General features: G+C 39.6%; 1 protein-coding gene across 11 annotated transcripts in view; it reads left to right on the top strand.

Annotated features, from left to right (window-relative positions):
* Positions 1-17854, top strand: part of LOC104117922 (uncharacterized) — a 38094-nt gene that overhangs the window by 11097 nt on the left and 9143 nt on the right. For 6 of the 11 annotated variants that reach the window (XR_011408535.1, XR_011408534.1, XM_070177302.1 and 3 more), the window contains 5 exons: positions 372-440; positions 11599-11737; positions 13661-13856; positions 14149-14285; positions 14379-14418. Coding sequence is in view for 8 of the 11 variants with exons in the window: in XM_070177302.1 (XP_070033403.1) it covers positions 372-440; positions 11599-11737; positions 13661-13856; positions 14149-14285; positions 14379-14418 (581 nt within the window). In the remaining 3 variants the exon portion in view is untranslated. The other 5 variants (XM_070177300.1, XM_070177303.1, XR_011408536.1 and 2 more) reach the window with 5 other exon arrangements.

Raw genomic sequence — 17854 nt, 5'->3', positions numbered from 1 at the left:
AGGAGAGGGTGACAGAAATCCTATGACTGCACACATTTTAGTTCGAGTAAAATATTTTTGAATATAGATTACGAAACTGACCAAATTTAGTTGATTTATCCTAAAGATGGAATTTCTATCCATTTTCTCCTTTGTTCCCCTCTTTATTTGTCCCTTCCCATTTGTCTTCTTCCTCTGACATAGAGCTGATTCCTCTTCTCCACAAGTGGGATCAACCAAAGGTGTGTGATCCATTTGTATCTTATTTGCACTTTTCTTGTTCTTGTGTTGCTTAAGGTACTTAGAATCAATTCTAACACGTTAGTTTTAGGTGCAATTTTTTCGAACTCTTCATTATGCTTGTGCTTACTTCTTATAATTTGTAAAAACAGATACCAGAATATTGATTTCCGAGTGCTCCCTGAATTACGAAGCTACTGTGAGAGTCATGCGTCTTCTGGGTACTGAATCTGTTCACAACTTCATATCTCTTATGCGTTTCTTAGAATTTAAATATCTCTATGAGCTCTCGGTAATTAAGAATGCTGTAATCTTCATCTCACATTGAACCTTATCCAGTCTTTGAATTTATATTTATCTAAAACTAAAAGAAGCTTGCTTGGTGCGCGAAGTGCACTTTCTGGCTTTTTCAGAAGTACCTTATGTCCTATAGGTCTGGTTTCAGATGGGAAATGTATTACAAGCTCTTTAAATAGTTAGGTTTGGTTTCAGATGGAAAAGGTATACAAGTTATTTGAGTTGTGTTCTGCTGACTAAACTGGAGTAAATTTTGGCGAGTTATAAAGTTAAGTAGATTGATAAACATTAATTTCCTTTAGCTTATTTAGCTAAAGTTAACATGAAAACAACAATCATGTGGCTAGCCGTATGGTGCATTTAGAATTGCAATCATTTCCTGTCTTCATGATCTATGAATCATTATGAGGAGCCATATGTTTAGAGATTGCGCTGTGAAACTGCCCCTTGCTTTTACAGTGGTCATGGCCGCACTGAGTTTCGGTTCAGAGAGCATCTAAATTACATTCAAATGAAAATGGTCAGTAAGAGATATTACCTCTCAAAATCAGTCCATAGACTTTTAGTTCTCACTCGTTACATCAAGTAAGGGGATAGGAGAGATGCGGTAGGAAATACGAGTCTCGCCTGCCACCCATCGTCACCCAAAATTTTTGTTATCGGTTAGTAGCGGTAAAAAGTCAGAGGACCATAAGGATACAACTCGAAACGACTTGCTTATCTTTTCTTTCTCCATCTTTTGATCAAACTAATTTCTTGTGATTAACTCAGAAGTTGAGAGAAAAATAATTTCTCTTTATTTGTATATTTAGATCTTGCTTGAGTTGGTCAAACCATCAAAGGGCGTACTAAAAGGATTATATAGTTATTGACATAGAGGGATCTTGTAATTATGGGAAACTTCAAATGTTCCAAGTAAAAGTCTCTCAAATTTTCTTTTCAGTTAGTCAAATAGCATTTCATTTATGCCAAAAGAGTGCCAAAAGATATATGTACAATGTAAGACTGCATGCTAGTCTTGATCTTTTGACAAACTGTTCCTTTTTACACCAAATAAGTGAAATGAAAAAAGAAAGAACCCTTTACAATCTTTGAATTCTTGTTGATAAATGGACCTTGGGCCTAACTGAACTCCAAAAGCTAGCTTATGAGGTGAGGATTGCCCAAGACCATATAAGGAGACCAAGAAACCCAAATCCCACCGACGTTGGACTCAACACCCCCCTCTCCCTCGCGCCCAAGCTTGCAAACTGAAGCGTGGACATTATAAATGGAGGCCCAACATCGGTAACAATAAATTGGGATGGGCTTGGCTATGATACCATGGCAAATGGACCTTGGGCCTAACTCAACCCTAAAAGCTAGCTTATGAGGTGAGGATTTCCCAAAACCATATAATGAGACCAAGAAACTCAAATCCCACTGATGTGGGACTCAACACTTGCCATTGCCTTGAAATATCCTTCTCTTCTTTCCGTTCCAAATTGTCAACCAAAAAGGCATAATGGCTACTAGAATGTCCCCTGTTAGTTGAGGGAATGAGCTGTTGTTTCCTTACATGATTTTGGGCAATTTTCACATTAAGAGATAGCTTTTAGAGTTGAGTTGTACCTAATGTCCATCTTCTTTACAGATACCGCAGCCAAACGCATCACTATTATGGATTTACCCAATGTTGAGTTCTCGTGTCATATTCTCCATGCTCCAGATGCCATCCCTAAGCATTCCAGATGTGGTAGAATGTCCCGCTTAGTTGAGGGAATGGGATGTTGTCTTTTTGTATGGTCTCGGTTGATTCTTAGTTTATGAGCTAGATTTTGAGGTTGAGTTAGGTCTAAGGTCTATTTTATAATATGGTATTAGAGCCGACCATTCCTAATCTTGATTTACCTAATGTTAGGCCCTCATATTATATCGTCCACACTCCAAATGTCCAGTTCCGGGCATGCAGGGGGTGTTAGAGTGTCTCATATTTGTTCTGGAAATGAGATACTGTCTCTTTATGTTATTTTGGACAATCCTCACCTTATGAGATAGTTTCTCAGATTGAGTTAGCCCCAAATTCCATTTTCTTAACATGATATTAGAGCCATACCCATCCTGTTATGTTTCAAATTTTGGGCTTTTATGTTATGTATGTTCTAGTTGTCCAGGTTCGAGCGTGCAAGGGGTTTAAAATGTCTCACTTTGATGGAGTGAATGTATTGTTGTCTCCTTATACAAATTTGGGTAAGTTTTACCTCATGAGTTAGTTTTTGGGGGGAAAGAGTTAGACCCTAGGTTCATTTTCTTTACAATGGTATCTTTATTGCTGCTTTATGTGATCGAGCTTCCTTAACCTCCAACTTGCAATGTGTTCGGGTGAGGTATGTGTTTCAGTTTTATAATGAGAATACCACTGCCCAAAGTTGTGAGGCCACTCTATGATGCAACAATAAGTGATCAACATCTTTCCCTTATTGTTCACCCGCAACACCAACTTTCAGAAATTCGTTTCTCTAGAATGTTTAATCAATGGATTGCATTTCACTAACATGTGAAGAAATTAACTTATTTCATTTTTCCTTTCAATTTGCCTTATTTGGTCTCACTTCAGGTTCACATAAGTATTTAGGTGTTACTTGGGAAGTGGTTATGGAGATTTGGGGTACAGGAGAATGCTTTTGGAAGAGGTGATTGCGGAGAAATGTGGGGTTTTGGGATGAGGAGGGAGAACTAAAAATATTACACTCTCATATGGGTGTGGGTTATGGAGGAATATTTTAAAGGGTTAGGAAGAGTTCAATGAGAATGTATCATATATGGTGGGGATTGGAGTAGAGTGAGTTTTTGGGGGACACAGATGGTGTGAAAGTAACATTTTAAGTATTACTTCCCCTAACATGTACAATATTTCATGCCAAAAGAAGTTGTGAATCCATTGCATACTTGTTGATTAGTATGATTTCAAGAGTTTTGATTAATTTAGGAGATTGTTGATTAGCATGATTTCAGGAGATTTGATTATACTTAGAAGATATAATTTGATTTGATTTGATTTGATAGCTGGACTGATTGTATAGATTTGTTTTTCCTTAATTAGCATTAGGAGCTTTGTATAAATTTCCTTGCTCATGGAATGTAAACACACACAAAAATACAATAAGCCTTTTATTCTTCTCAAAATCTACATGGTATCAGAGCCATTGCTGCCTTTTTGAGGTGAATTATCTCCCTCGCAGCACTAGGGTTTTGTTTTTATCAAAGAGGTCGAGTTTTCTCTCTCTTAATGGCTGTCCGCAACACAAACTCCTTATGGTCAGTTTTTTTTGGAATTTTCTTTTCTGTTAGGATCGCTGGAACATTCCGAGCCTTTCCCAACCAGTTTTGATTTTACGTTCACCGGAGTTAAGGTTCCGTCGAGACAAATTTGGTTTCCGGCAAGACAGATTATTTTTCAGCAATTTTCTTCAAATTTCCTTCTTATTAGGCAGAAAATATGGAGACATTGAGACTGCTTGTACACTTCTCATTGAGTCTCATGTTCCATTGCATTTTTGGGATGATGCAGTTCTCACAACTTGTTATTTGATTAATCGGATGCCTTCATCTCTCATCCAGAATCAGATTCCGCATTCAGTATTGTTTTTCCGGTCACCCTTATACTCTCTTCCCCCTCGTGTTTTTGGGAGCACATGTTTCGTTCATAACTTAGCCCCTAGGAAAGATAAATTAGCTGCTCGTGCTCTCAAGTGTGTCTTCCTTGGTCATTCTCGTGTTCAGAAAGGATATCGTTGTTACTCACCTGATCTTCGTAGGTACCTTATGTCAGCTGACGTCATATTTTTTGAGTCTAGACCTTACTTTACCTCTTCTGACCGCCTTGATATATCTGAGGTCTTACCTATACCAACCTTTTAGGAGTTTACTATAGCTCCTCCTACACCCTCAACCATAGAAGTCTTACCTATACCAACCGTTGAGGAGTCTAATGTTGCTCCTTCTAGATCCCAAGCCACAGGAACACCACTCTTGACTTATCGTCGTCGTCTGCTCCTAGCATTAGGCCCAACTGATTCACGTCCTGCACCTGACCCTGCTCCTATTGCGGACTTGTCTTCTCCTATTCCACCGATTGCACTTCGGAAAGGTATACGGACCACACTTAATCCTAATTCCTATTATGTTGATTCAAGTTATCATCGTCTATCATCACCTCATGATGCTTTTGTGTCTCCCTTGTCCTCTGTTTTCCATCACTCAGTCTACATGTGAAGCGCTGTCTCATCCAGGATGGCAACATGCTATGATTGACGAGATGTCTGCTTTACATATGAGTGGTACTTGGGAGCTTGTTTCTCTTCCTTCAGGTAAATCTATTGTTGGTTGTCGTTGGGTTCATGCAGTCAAAGTTGGTCCGGATGGCCAGGTTGATCGACTTAAGGCCCGTCTTGTTGCTAAAGAATATACTCAGATATTTGGGCTCGATTACAGTAATACTTTTTCTCCCATGGCTAAAATAGCATCAGTCCACATTTTTCTATCCATGGCTGCTGTTTGCCATTGGCCTCTCTATCAGTTGGACATTAAGAATGTTTTTCTTCATGGTGATCTTGAGGATGAAGTTTATTTGGAGTAACTACCTGTTTTTGTTGCTCCGGGGGAGTCTAGTGGCCTTGTATGTCGCTTGCGCTAGTTACTTTATGGTCTAAAGCAGTCTCATCGAGTTTGGTTTGGTAAGTTTCAACACAGTTATCCAGGAGTTTGGTATGACTCGTAGTGAAGCTGATCACTCTGAGTTTTATTGGCATTCTGCTTCAAATCTCTGTATTTATCTGGTGGTTTGTGTTGACGATATTATTTTACAGGCAATGATCAGGATGGTATTACTAAGTTGAAGCAACATCTCTTTCAACACTTTCAGACTAAGGATCTGGGCAGATTAAAGTATTTTTTGGGTATTGAGGTCGCTCAGTCTAGCTCAGGTATTGTGATCTCACAACGGAAGTACACCTTAGACATTCTTGAGGAGACATGAATGACATGCTATAGACCTGTTGACACTCTGATGGGTCCGAATTCTAAACTTCTGCCTGAACAGGGGGAGCCGCTTAGCAATCCTGCAAGATATAGGCGGCTGGTTGGTAAATTAAATTACCTCACAGTGACTGGACCTGCCATTTCCTTTCCTGTGAGTGTTGTAAGTCAGTTTATGGATTCTCCTTGTGATAGTCATTGGGATGAAGTTGTCCGCAATCTTCGGTATGTGAAGTCAGCCCCAGGCAAAGGGTTATTATTCGAGGATCGAGGCAATGAGCAGATCGTTGGATACTCAAATGCTGATTGGGCAGGATCACCTTCTGATAGACATTCTACATCTGGATATTGTGTTTTAGTAGGAGGTAATTTGGTGTCTTGGAAGAGCAAGAAACAGAATGTGGTTGCTCGGTCTAGTTCAGAAGCAGAATATCTAGCAATAGCTATGGCAACATGTGAGCTAGTTTGGATCAGACAGTTGCTCAAGGAGTTGAAATTTGGTGAAATCAGCCAGATGGAACTTGTGTGTGAAAATCAAGCTGCCCTTCATATTGCATCAAATCCGGTGTTCGAGAACTAAACACATTGAGATTGACTGTCACTTTGTCAGAAAAAAGATACTCTGAGGAGATATTGCTACAAAGTTTGTAAAGTCGAGTGATCATCTTGCAGATATTTTCATTAAGTCCCTCACTGTTTCTCGTGTTAGTTACATATGTAACAAGCTCGGTACATATGGTTTGTGTTAGTTTACAGCATGTATATAGTGTAGTATTGTCCCACATTGGTAGAGGAGTAGTATGTCCTTGTATAGTATAGCTATTAATAAGGACCTCTTGTATTGTATTGTTTATCCAATATCAATAACATATTTTCTCCCGTGCCTTCTCACATGGTATCAGGGCAATTGTGAGATACTTATCGCTGTGCATAAATTCCAGCGATTCCGGGAAAGAGAAATCAGTACTTTTTTAAGGCTGTTTTCTATCTGCTTCATTTCTGTCAGTGTTGTGCAAAATCCAACACTACCACAAGAGTCGTCACTGTCCGGCGACCAAACCCCAGTGAAAAGTTCCGGCAGCAGCCTCCTCACGCGCCTCCACGCGCCACCAGAAGCTCACGCGCCGGCGCGTACGACCACTTCCGACCATTTTTTGAAAATCTTCCTTCAGAACAATTGGGTCGCCTGGTAATTCCGTTCCTACCCCTACTGTTTTCATTTCATTCCGACAACTTTGAGTTTTTTTCCGGCAGCTACAGTACTATTCCGATAGCTACAGTAGATTCCGGCAGCTACAGTATTTCAGTATTCTGTTTCTGTGTTTCCGTACACTGTTTCAGTGGATTACAACTGATTCTTTCTCTTATTTGGTAATAATTTGCAACAATGTCTTTGGGATTTGATGCTTTTGGGTCTAGAAACATGAGTTCTGGAAGCTCTAGTGCTATTATTACCTCGGAACCTTTAATGGGAGGTTCAAACTACTTAGCTTGGGCTTTATTTGTTGAGTTATGGTGTAGAGGTCACGGTGTTCAAGATCATCTAATCAAACAGTCTAGCGACGGAGATGAAAAGACAATAGCACTTTGGGCAAAAATCGATGCTCAGTTATGTAGCATCTTGTGGCGATCTATTGATTCCAAGTTGATGCCCTTGTTTCGTCCATTCTAGACATGTTATTTGGTTTGGGCAAAGGCACACACCTTATACACTAATGACATATCTCGTTTCTATGATGTGATATTGCGGATGACAAACTTAAAGAAGCAGGAATTGGATATGTCTACTTACTTGGGTCAAGTACAAGCAGTCATAGAGGAATTTGAGAAGTTGATGCCAGTTTCTGCTAGTGTGGAAAAACAACAAGAGCAGCGACAGAAGATGTTTCTCGTTCTTACCCTCGCTGGACTTCCTAACGATCTTGATTCAGTACGCGACCAGATTTTGGCTAGTCCGTCTGTCCCGACAATTGATGAATTATTCTCTCGATTACTCCGCCTTGCTGCAGCACCAAGTCCACCAGTGATCTCATCACAGATACTTGATTCCTCTGTTCTTGCATCCCAGACAATGGATGTTCGGGCATCTCAAACTATGGAGTATAGACGAGGAGGAGGTCGTTTTGGAAGATCTAGACCCAAGTGTTCTTATTGTCACAAACTTGGACACACTCGTGAAATGTGCTATTCCTTACATGGTCATCCACCCAAAAATGCTTACATTGCTCAGACCGAGACTCCAGGTAACCAAGGATTTTCTTTATCTAAAGAAGAATATAATGAGCTCCTTCAGTATCGAGCAAGTAAGCAGACATCTCCACAAGTAGCATCAGTTGCTCAGACTGATACTTCTGTTACTGGTAATTCTTTTGCTTGTGTTTCCCAGTCTAGCACTCTTGGCCCATGGGTCATGGACTCCGGCGCTTCTGATCACATCTATGGTAATATATCACTTTTGTCAAATATTGTATATTTACAGTCTCTTTCCACTGTTACTTTAGCCAATGGATGTCAAACTAAGGCAAAAGGAGTTGGACAAGCTAATCCCTTGTCTTCTATCACCCTAGATTCCGTTCTTTATGTCCATGGCTGTCCTTTTAGTCTTGCATCTGTTAGTCGTTTGACTCGTGCCCTCCATTGTGGTATATATTTTATTGACGATTCTTTTATTATGCAGGACCGCAGTACGGGACAGACAATTGGTACAGGACGTGAATCAGAAGGCCTTTACTACCTTAACTCACTCAGTCCTTCCACAACATGTCTAGTTACAGATCCTCCAAATCTAATCCACAGACGTTTAGGACATCCGAGTTTATCCAAACTTCAGAAGATGGTGCCTAGCTTATCTAGTTTGTCTACATTAGATTGTGAGTCGCGTCAACTTGGGAAACATACCCGAGCCTCCTTTTCGCGTAGTGTTGAGAGTCATGCAGAGTCTGTCTTCTCCTTAGTTCATTCTGATATATGGGGTTCTAGTAGAGTCAGTTCATCCTTGGGATTTCGTTATTTTGTCAGTTTCATTGATGATTATTTAAGATGTACTTGGCTTTTCTTAATGAAAGATCGTTCTGAGTTATTTTCTATATTCCAGAGTTTCTGTGCTGAAATCAAAAACCAATTTGGTGTTTCTATTCGCATTTTTCGCAGTGATAATGCCTTAGAATATTTATCTTCTCAATTTCAGCAGTTTATGACTTCTCAAGGAATTATTCATCAGACATCTTGTCCTTATACCCCTCAGCAAAATGGGGTTGCTGAGAGAAAGAATAGGCACCTTATTGAGACTGCTCGCACACTTCTAATTGAATCTCGTGTTCCGTTGCGTTTTTGGGGCGATGCAGTTCTCACAGCTTGTTATTTGATTAATCGGATGCCTTCATCTCCCATCAAGAATCAGATTCCGCATTCAGTATTGTTTCCCCAGTCACCCTTATACTCTTTTCCACCTCGTGTTTTTGGGAGCACGTGTTTTGCTCATAACTTAGCCCCTGGGAAAGATAAGTTAGCTCCCCGTGCCCTCAAGTGTGTCTTCCTTGGTTATTCTCGTGTTCAGAAGGGATATCGTTGTTATTCTCCAGATCTTCGTAGGTACCTTATGTCAGCTGACGTCACATTTTTTGAGTCTAAACCTTTCTTTACCTCTGCTGATCACCATGATATATCTGAGGTCTTACCTATACCGACCTTTGAGGAGTTTACTATAGCTCCTCCTCCACCTTCGACCACAGAGGTTTCATCTATACCAACCGTTTAGGAGTCTAGTATTGTTCCCCCTAGTTCCCCAGCCACAGGAATACCACTCTTGACTTATCATCGTCGTTTGCGTCCTCTATCAGGCCCAACTGGTTCTCGTCCTGCACCTGACCCTGCTCCTGCTGCGGACCCTGCTCCTAGTACACCGATTGCACTTCGGAAAGGTATACAGACCACACTTAACCCTAATCCTCATTATGTCGGTTTGAGCTATCATCGTCTGTCATCTCCCCATTATGCTTTTATATCTTCTTTGTCCTCGGTTTCTATCCCTAAGTCTACAGGTGAAGCGTTGTCTCATCCAGGATGGCGACAGGCTATGAGTGACGAGATGTCTGCTTTACATACAAGTGGTACTTAGGAGCTTGTTCCTCTTCCCTCAGGTAAATCTACTGTTGGTTGTCGTTGGGTTTATGCAGTCAAAATTGGTCCCGATGGACAGATTGATCGACTTAAGGCCCGTCTTGTTGCCAAAGGATATACTCAGATATTTGGGCTCGATTACAGTGATACCTTCTCTCCCGTGGCTAAAGTGGCTTCAGTCCGCTTTTTTCTATCCATGGCTGCGGTTCGTCAATGGCCCCTCTATCAGCTGGACATTAAAAATGCCTTTCTTCACGGTGATCTTGAGGATGAGGTTTATATGGAGCAACCACCTGGTTTTGTTGCTTAGGGGGAGTCTCGTGGCCTTGTATGTCGCTTGTGTCGGTCACTTTATGGTCTAAAGCAGTCTCCTCGAGCCTGGTTTGGTAAGTTCAGCACGGTTATCCAAGAGTTTGGCATGACTCGTAGTGAAGCTGATCACTCTGTGTTTTATCGGCACTCTGCTTCAAGTCTCTGTATTTATCTGGTAGTCTATGTTGATGATATTGTTATTACTGGCAATGATCAGGATGGTATTACCAATCTGAAGCAACATCTCTTCCAGCACTTCCAAACTAAGGATCTAGGCAGATTGAAGTACTTTCTAGGTATTGAGGTTGCCTAGTCTAGCTCAGGTATTGTTATTTCTCAAAGAAAATATGCTTTAGACATTCTTGAGGAGACGGGGATGATAGGTTGCAAGACCTGTTGACACTCCGATGGATCCGAATTCTAAACTTATGCCAGGACAGGGGGAGCCGCTTAGCGATCCTGCAAGCTATAGGCGGCTGGTTGGAAAATTAAATTATCTCACAGTGACTAGACCCGACATTTCTTATCCTGTGAGTGTTGTAAGTCAGTTTATGAATTCTCCCTGTGATAGTCATTGTGATGCAGTTGTCCGCATTATTCGATATATAAAATCGGCTCCAGGCAAAGGGTTACTCTTTGAGGATCGAGGTCATGAGCAGATCATTGGATACTCAGATGCTGATTGGGCAGGATCACCTTCTGATAGACGTTCTACGTCTGGATATTGTGTTTTAGTAGGAGGAAATTTGGTGTCCTGGAAGAGCAAGAAACAGAATGTAGTTGCTCGGTCTAGTGCAGAAGCAGAATATCGAGCAATGACTATGGCAACATGTGAGCTAGTCTGGACCAAACAATTGCTCAAGGAGTTGAAATTTGGTGAAATCAGTCGGATGGAACTTGTGTGCGATAATCAAGCTGCCTTTCATATTGCATCAAATCCGGTGGTCCATGAGAGAACTAAACACATTGAGATTGATTGTCACTTCGTCAGAGAAAAGATATTTTCAGGAGAGATTGCTACAAAGTTTGTGAGGTCGAATGATCAACTTGCAGATATTTTCACCAAGTCTCTCACTGGTCCTCGTATTGGTTATATATGTAACAAGCTCGGTACATATGATTTGTATGCACCGGCTTGAGGGGGAGTGTTAGTTTACGGCATGTATATAGTGTAGTATTGTCCCATATTGGTAGAGGAGTAGTATGTCCTTGTATAGTATAGCTATAAATAAGGACCTCTTGTATTGTATTGTTTATCCAATATCAATAACATATTTTCTCCCGTGCCTTCTCACAGTTTGTATGCACCGGCGTGAGGGAGAGTGTTAGATAGTTATGTGTAATTAGTCCTAGTCCCACATGTAATAGGAGTAATAGGGCTCATTGTATCATTGTTAATACATCAATAATATTTTTCTCGTGTATTATTTCTTCCGGTTGCTAACTTCTTTTCTGCAGGGCTTCTTTCTAATACTTTTTTCTTTGATATTCACATCACTTAACTAGGGTAGAACTAAATTAGTGCTGAACTAGCCAACATGATCTTCATACATAAACCCGATTTGATTTGGTCATATGGATAATGACAGCCAGCTAATCGGCTTTTTTATGTCGTATTTTCTTTTTTTTCTGCAGATTGAAACATAGATGGGATGATATATGTGCCTTCCGTGTTTTTCCGTATAAATGTCAGATATCATTGCAACTTTGTGAACTCAAGGACAACTACATTCAACAAGAAATCAGAAAACCCTCAAATCAAGAAACTTGTGATGTATGTTATCATTCAGTAAAATATTTCTTTTCAACAAGCTATTGTATGCTAGACACGTTGATGCATGGATGGTTTGTGGTGCTCGTGATGCCCTTGCTTTCATCAAATCAGAAACCCCATTACCATTTAGTTGTTCAGTAGGATTGCAGTGTATGTTGTCCACTATGATAATGGAAGTATGTAACTTCTTGCTGTATACATAGTAAATTCTTGTCTACTATTTGCTTGGGATAATAAATTTATGATAGTAGAAAACTAATAAAGTAATGAAGTAGTTTCTTAATTAATGGATATGTTGTTCCATATTTTCTTTGTTTCTCACTTAGGGACGAAGCAGAGTGATGCTTCGACTATTCACTTTATCTCAATAATTTATTGTCTCTTTGAAAAGGCAGGACAATAATGTTTCTAGAGTCCCGCAGTAGTTCTGCATATAGACTGTAGACTCTTTCTTGAATCTAGGACTTCTAGATACGTTGATACCATGTTAAGAAAATGAATTTTGGATCCAAATTAACCCCAAAAGCCAAAATTTTTGCATATTTGGCCTATGGAAAAGAATCAAGGCCCGCATGCGGGGAAACGTGTTGAAGATATCATTAAATAGATAAAGTGTGTCATAGATGGGTTGGTCACACACTTCAACATGGTATCACAGCCAAACACGTCCCCGATATTGTGTTACCTTTTGTTCTTCGCCGCTTTCTGGTGTGCTATGGTGTTAGAGTGCCAAATTGGTTGAGTATAAATTGTAGTCTTTTTATATGGTCTTGGACAATCCTCACCTCACGAGCTAGCGTTGGGGGTTGAGTTAGGTCCTATGTCCATTTTCTTAATATGGACCAGAGTAGACAAAAATCCTAAGTTCTAAGTCTTCTTGAAGATCGGGTTTAGTTAGCTAGCTTTTGGGCTATCACACACAGTTGGTTACATGGCCCACTTGAAGGCATGGGTTGCTTGGTTTCTAAATTGGGGCGGAATACGTGAGGCTGGGTTCACTAAGTCAAACTCATCCCTGGTGTTGTGTTACTCAATGTTAGGCACCACTATGTTATCCATATTCCAGATGCCAGTTTTAATGTGCAGCTTAGGGTAGAAGGGGAGGGAGTGTTAGAGTCCTACATTGATCGAAGGTATAGGTTGTAGTCTCTTTATATTGTTTTGGACAATTCTCACCTCTGGTGCAATTTTTTTGGAGTTGAGTTAGACCTGTGGTCTATTCTCTTAAGTCTAAATAGCTCTCATATAGCAAATTTCATGTTTGCCTTTCCCGATGAAAGTTCAAAAAGACTTGCGATTCATCTTTGTCAATACCAATTGAGTGAGTGGAGAAATGAAAACGTGCGGACTATCTTTGCGATAATAACATATTTGCGTGTGCGCACTCACACTCATTCATTCTAAAAGTCATATTTCTGCTCATGAGATCTCTTGTGCTGAAAGATAATCAAATCTAACTATTGACTTGACAATCTTGAGGATTAGAAGTCAATCTGGTTCAGGAGAGAAGCAAACAGATTTGTCCACTAGAGACTGATTGTTTAATGTTTTTATTTTCTTATGCCTACGATCATGTTATCTCTTGATACTTCTTTTTCACCTTGGTCTTTTTCTTTATTTCTTTATTTTTGGTTTTCAGATTGAATGTATTACTATGAACATTTCAAGTATATCCTAAATGCTCTGCCTGGTGCCTTTTTCCTTGTAATTTCTCTGAGAGGATGTTAACAACAGATGATAGGTGGAAAGGACAGATAATTTTGCCTCTTGGGGGGTTGGGCCCTGGGGGTTTTCCTTTAGTAACTCACTTCTTATGTACTTAAAACAATTCCGATTTGCATAAATGTAGTTATCTTTGTGTATTCTGACAAATACTTGAAGCAATCACCAATGGTACTTTTCTTCTGATAATTTTATTTGCAGAATACAACAGGATGGTTCTCCTCTCATATTCTTGATTGCTTGAGACTGTGCATTGCTGTGAGATTTATGTCAGTATGCCCTCATCCCGATGCAGAGTCTTTACTAAAAACTGTGTCTGCCCGCTTTGAGAAGTCGAAGAGGATTCACACTTGTGTGAAAGTTACAAGATCTGAAGAGCAAGGAAAAGTCCATAAAGGTTGAAAACAGTTGGAGTTATTTGTAGTCTATCATGAATCTTAAACATTGACGTAATTATCTATCATGAAATTTAATTGTTAATGTAACTAACTGTCGTATTTTCTAAAACTCCTAAACTGCAAATATCAAAGCTAAAATTATCCCTACAGCTGATTTGCTCTGTGGAGTACTTTCAGGCTTCCAGATTTTACCTTACTTTTGGTATATTTTTATCTTCCAGCTAGTTGTCATTATAGTCACATCGGAGCCTTTACTCAAGTTTTTCTCCTATAAATTCCTTGAAATGTCAGAAGCTGAAAACAATGAAGTCGATGACCAAGCAGAAAACAATGAAGTTGATGAACCTGATTATTTAGAAGATGATGAAGATGACTTTGAGGATGATAATGTTGAAGATGAGATGGATGCGTACGAACCTCTTGACCTTGTAAGATGATATTTATATTTGAGATGCATTCATAAGCAATTTGTGATAAGCATCTTTCTCATTGTGAAGTCAACTAATGCCTTGTCTTCTTAGGTTGGCCAGGAAGGGGATGTCTCTATACATGATGATCCACGTATCCTTGGAACAAAACCATACTCAATCAGATTTATTATGTCATTCTTGTCTTATGCTTACATGCTGATGGATGGGATTAGTAGAATGATCAGCAAACCTGCAAGAGATTTGCACGAAGTATAAAAACGATTCTTCTAGGAAAATTTGCAGATACTCATCCTTAATAATTTTGTTTTTTCTTCTCACAGCCTGACAAAAGAAGCAGGAGAGCAATTAATAAAGAAGAACTGGAGGGTAGAATTGTTGTCTTAAAAAGATACTCCCTCCGTTTCAATTTATGTGAACATATTTCCTTTTTAATCCGTACCAAAAAGAATGACCCCTTTCCATATTTGGAAACAATTTACCTTTATGCAATGATTTATAGCCACACAAAATATATGTGCCTCATTTTACACCACAAGTTCAAAAATCTTCTCTTTTTTCTTAAACTCCGTGCCCAGTCAAATTGGTTCACATAAATTGTAACAGAGGGAGTATAAGTAACTATCTGCAATAGTTTACATGATATTGAACATAAAGGTAGATGGGAGTAGCTAGTTTCTATTGGAAAGCTTAGCAACCGGTCTAGTCAATCTCTTTTTTCTTAAAAAAAAAATGAAAAGATAACAGTGGGGTTTGGATGAACTTGCACACCTCTGGTATATCAACTACCTCAACCAACACAGGTGTTGGATAACTCTGTCCAAGGCTTCGGTGGATGGGAAGATTTCACTTAGTGACACCTATGTTATTCAAACCTTGGTTGAGATTGTCACTCTAGCTCTTCCATCTCCTTGGGGCCCAATCTAGTAAAATCTTGTAGAGTCCTGGTTTAGAGCCTAGTTCTGACAACCAGAAGAAACTGGGGAAAAAACGTGACACGACCCAAAATCCCACCAAGTCGTGATGGCACCTAAGCCAACCAGCTAGGTAAGCCAACCAAGATATAATACAATTTGAATTGAAGGTCATCAAGTAAACAATTTAATAAAAATGCAAAAATGAATACAACTATCCCCAAGAACTGGTAGTACAGTCATGAGCCACTAAGACTTAGATTTACAATGCTAGTACGAAGAAAATACATCAGTTTGCATATACATAAACATGAGTACAAGTCCTAACTACCATGAACAAAATGGTAGCTTGCAATTGGAACGCTATTACATCTTCAAAGCTATACTCCGTCTTCCACAACAGCTCAGCTCCAAAATCTGCACGCAAGGTGCAGAAGTGTAGTATGAGTACAACCAACCCCATGTACTCAGCAAGTATCAAGACTAACCTCAACGAAGTAGTGGTGAGGTTTAGTCAAAAGATACTCAATTTATATAACCTATGCAACTCATAAGCATATATAATAATAGAGATATAACCAAGAAATAACCAAGGAAACAACGGATATCAATAATAAAAGTGCACAATCGAAGAAGAATATAATAAGCATGCTTTTCCAATTAATCAGGTCAAAGCAAATACAATGCACCAATTTTGCGTACAAAAGAGATATGCACCAAGTAGCATTTACTCTTATACTTCACCATGAATATAAAGTGTCTATACATGACAAAGATTCAATCCCATATCAATTTCCAAATAGCATTTATGTGAAAACCTTTACATGAGTACAACATGTCAATGTATGATGAAGACTCTTCCTTTACATAAATCCGACACCCTCCAATTGTCCATCAACTCACTAACAAGTCCCATGCATATGTAAAATGCATCAACTAGTATGTGTAGAAGATATGCATGAATAAAGCATGAAAATGCATGAATACACATAAAGAATTCACTTGGATGGTCAAAGCTTCTACCTTTATGCTCAATAACTCATCACATCGGATCCCTCATCACAATCAATCAGAAACTCGTCAGTTTTTCACAATCTGCGCGTACGCTATTAAGAGAGAAACATGAGAGGGCGATCCTATGGGGATGGATCCATATCCACACGCTGAACGGATCGTGACTAGCACGTCCAATGCACGACAAAGACTTCGTGCCAAAACAATCTCATATCACAATCATCGCACGACAGAAACCTCATGCCATATCCATATCATAACAACCGCACGGCAAAAACCTCGTGCACTGCACGACAGAAACCTCATGCCATAATCATCTCAACTGCGCGGACAACTCACGTGTCATAACCTCAGTACATACTAGGGAACCATATGCAGCGATGTATGCATATGAATAATAGATGATCTCTATGTATGATATATGCATGTATGTGACGTATTACTGCAGCTCCAACATGTAATCTATCCTCCAAATGATCATTATGTCCAATTAAGCATCAAAAGCCTAAACATGATCTCTAACATGAATAAGGAGACTCAAGTAGTCGTACAACATTTTAAGGCATATCACAAGAATAACAAGTGCAGATGTGTGCTCACATTATAACTTGTGACTATGACCAAATCAAGTATATCAACATATCTCAAGAATAGGTATACTCAGATATTTGGGCTCAATGTGTTTGGTGAGATCAGCCAGATAGAACTTGTGTATGATAATCAAGCTTCCCTTCATATTGCATTAAATCCTGTGTTCGATGATAGAACTAAACACATTGAGATTGACTGTCACTTCGTTAGTGAAAAGATACTCTTAGGAGATATTGCTACAAAGTTTGTGAAGTTGAATGATAAGCTTGTAGATATTTTCACCAAGTCCCTCACTGGTTCTCGTATTAGTTACATATGTAATAAGCTCGGTACATATGATTTGTATGCATCGGTTTGCGGGGAAGTGTTAGATAGTTATGTAATTAATATGTAATTAGTCCTAGTCCCACATAGAATAGGACTAGGATATGTATTTTATATAGTTATAAATAAGGCTCATTGTATTATAATCAAGTGATTAATGATATATTTTTCTCCCGTGCTTTCTCACAAAATTCATCTCCAAAATCGCCTCCTCTCGTTCTCCGAAACTCAAAATAGTGAAAAATGAACATTCTCAAAATTTTGGACATAAAATACCCTGGAACTAAATAATGCATCGAGTTCGCGATCGCATGGGCGCACCTATGCGACCACAAAGTGTCACTGGCAAACACCTATGCATTTGCAACCCTGCACACCCGATCGCAGAGAGTAACACCTCCAGTCCCAGAAGTCTACTACACGATCGCGTAATAACGCTCGCAACCGCGAAGCTTCACCAATCGACCCTACGCGATCACGGATAGCTTCCATGCGATCGCGGTGAACAAAATTCCACTTGCCACTCTCCCTCTACGCAATCGCGGTATACACCTCGCGATCGCGAAGACCATCACTGACAATAGAAAAACCAACAACCAACTTAGCTCAAAATGATCTGAAACCACCACGAAACTCACCCGAGCTCCTTCAGTCCCCGTCCAATCATTCTAACAAGTTCATATACCTTACTCAAACTTATCGAAAGGCTCAAAACACGAATAATAA

The sequence above is a fragment of the Nicotiana tomentosiformis genome, chromosome 6 (genome assembly GCF_000390325.3).
Source record: "Nicotiana tomentosiformis chromosome 6, ASM39032v3, whole genome shotgun sequence".
Lineage (NCBI taxonomy): Eukaryota > Viridiplantae > Streptophyta > Magnoliopsida > Solanales > Solanaceae > Nicotiana > Nicotiana tomentosiformis.
The sequence above is the reverse complement of the archived record's forward strand: the minus strand, read 5'-3'. Positions and strand labels throughout refer to the sequence as shown.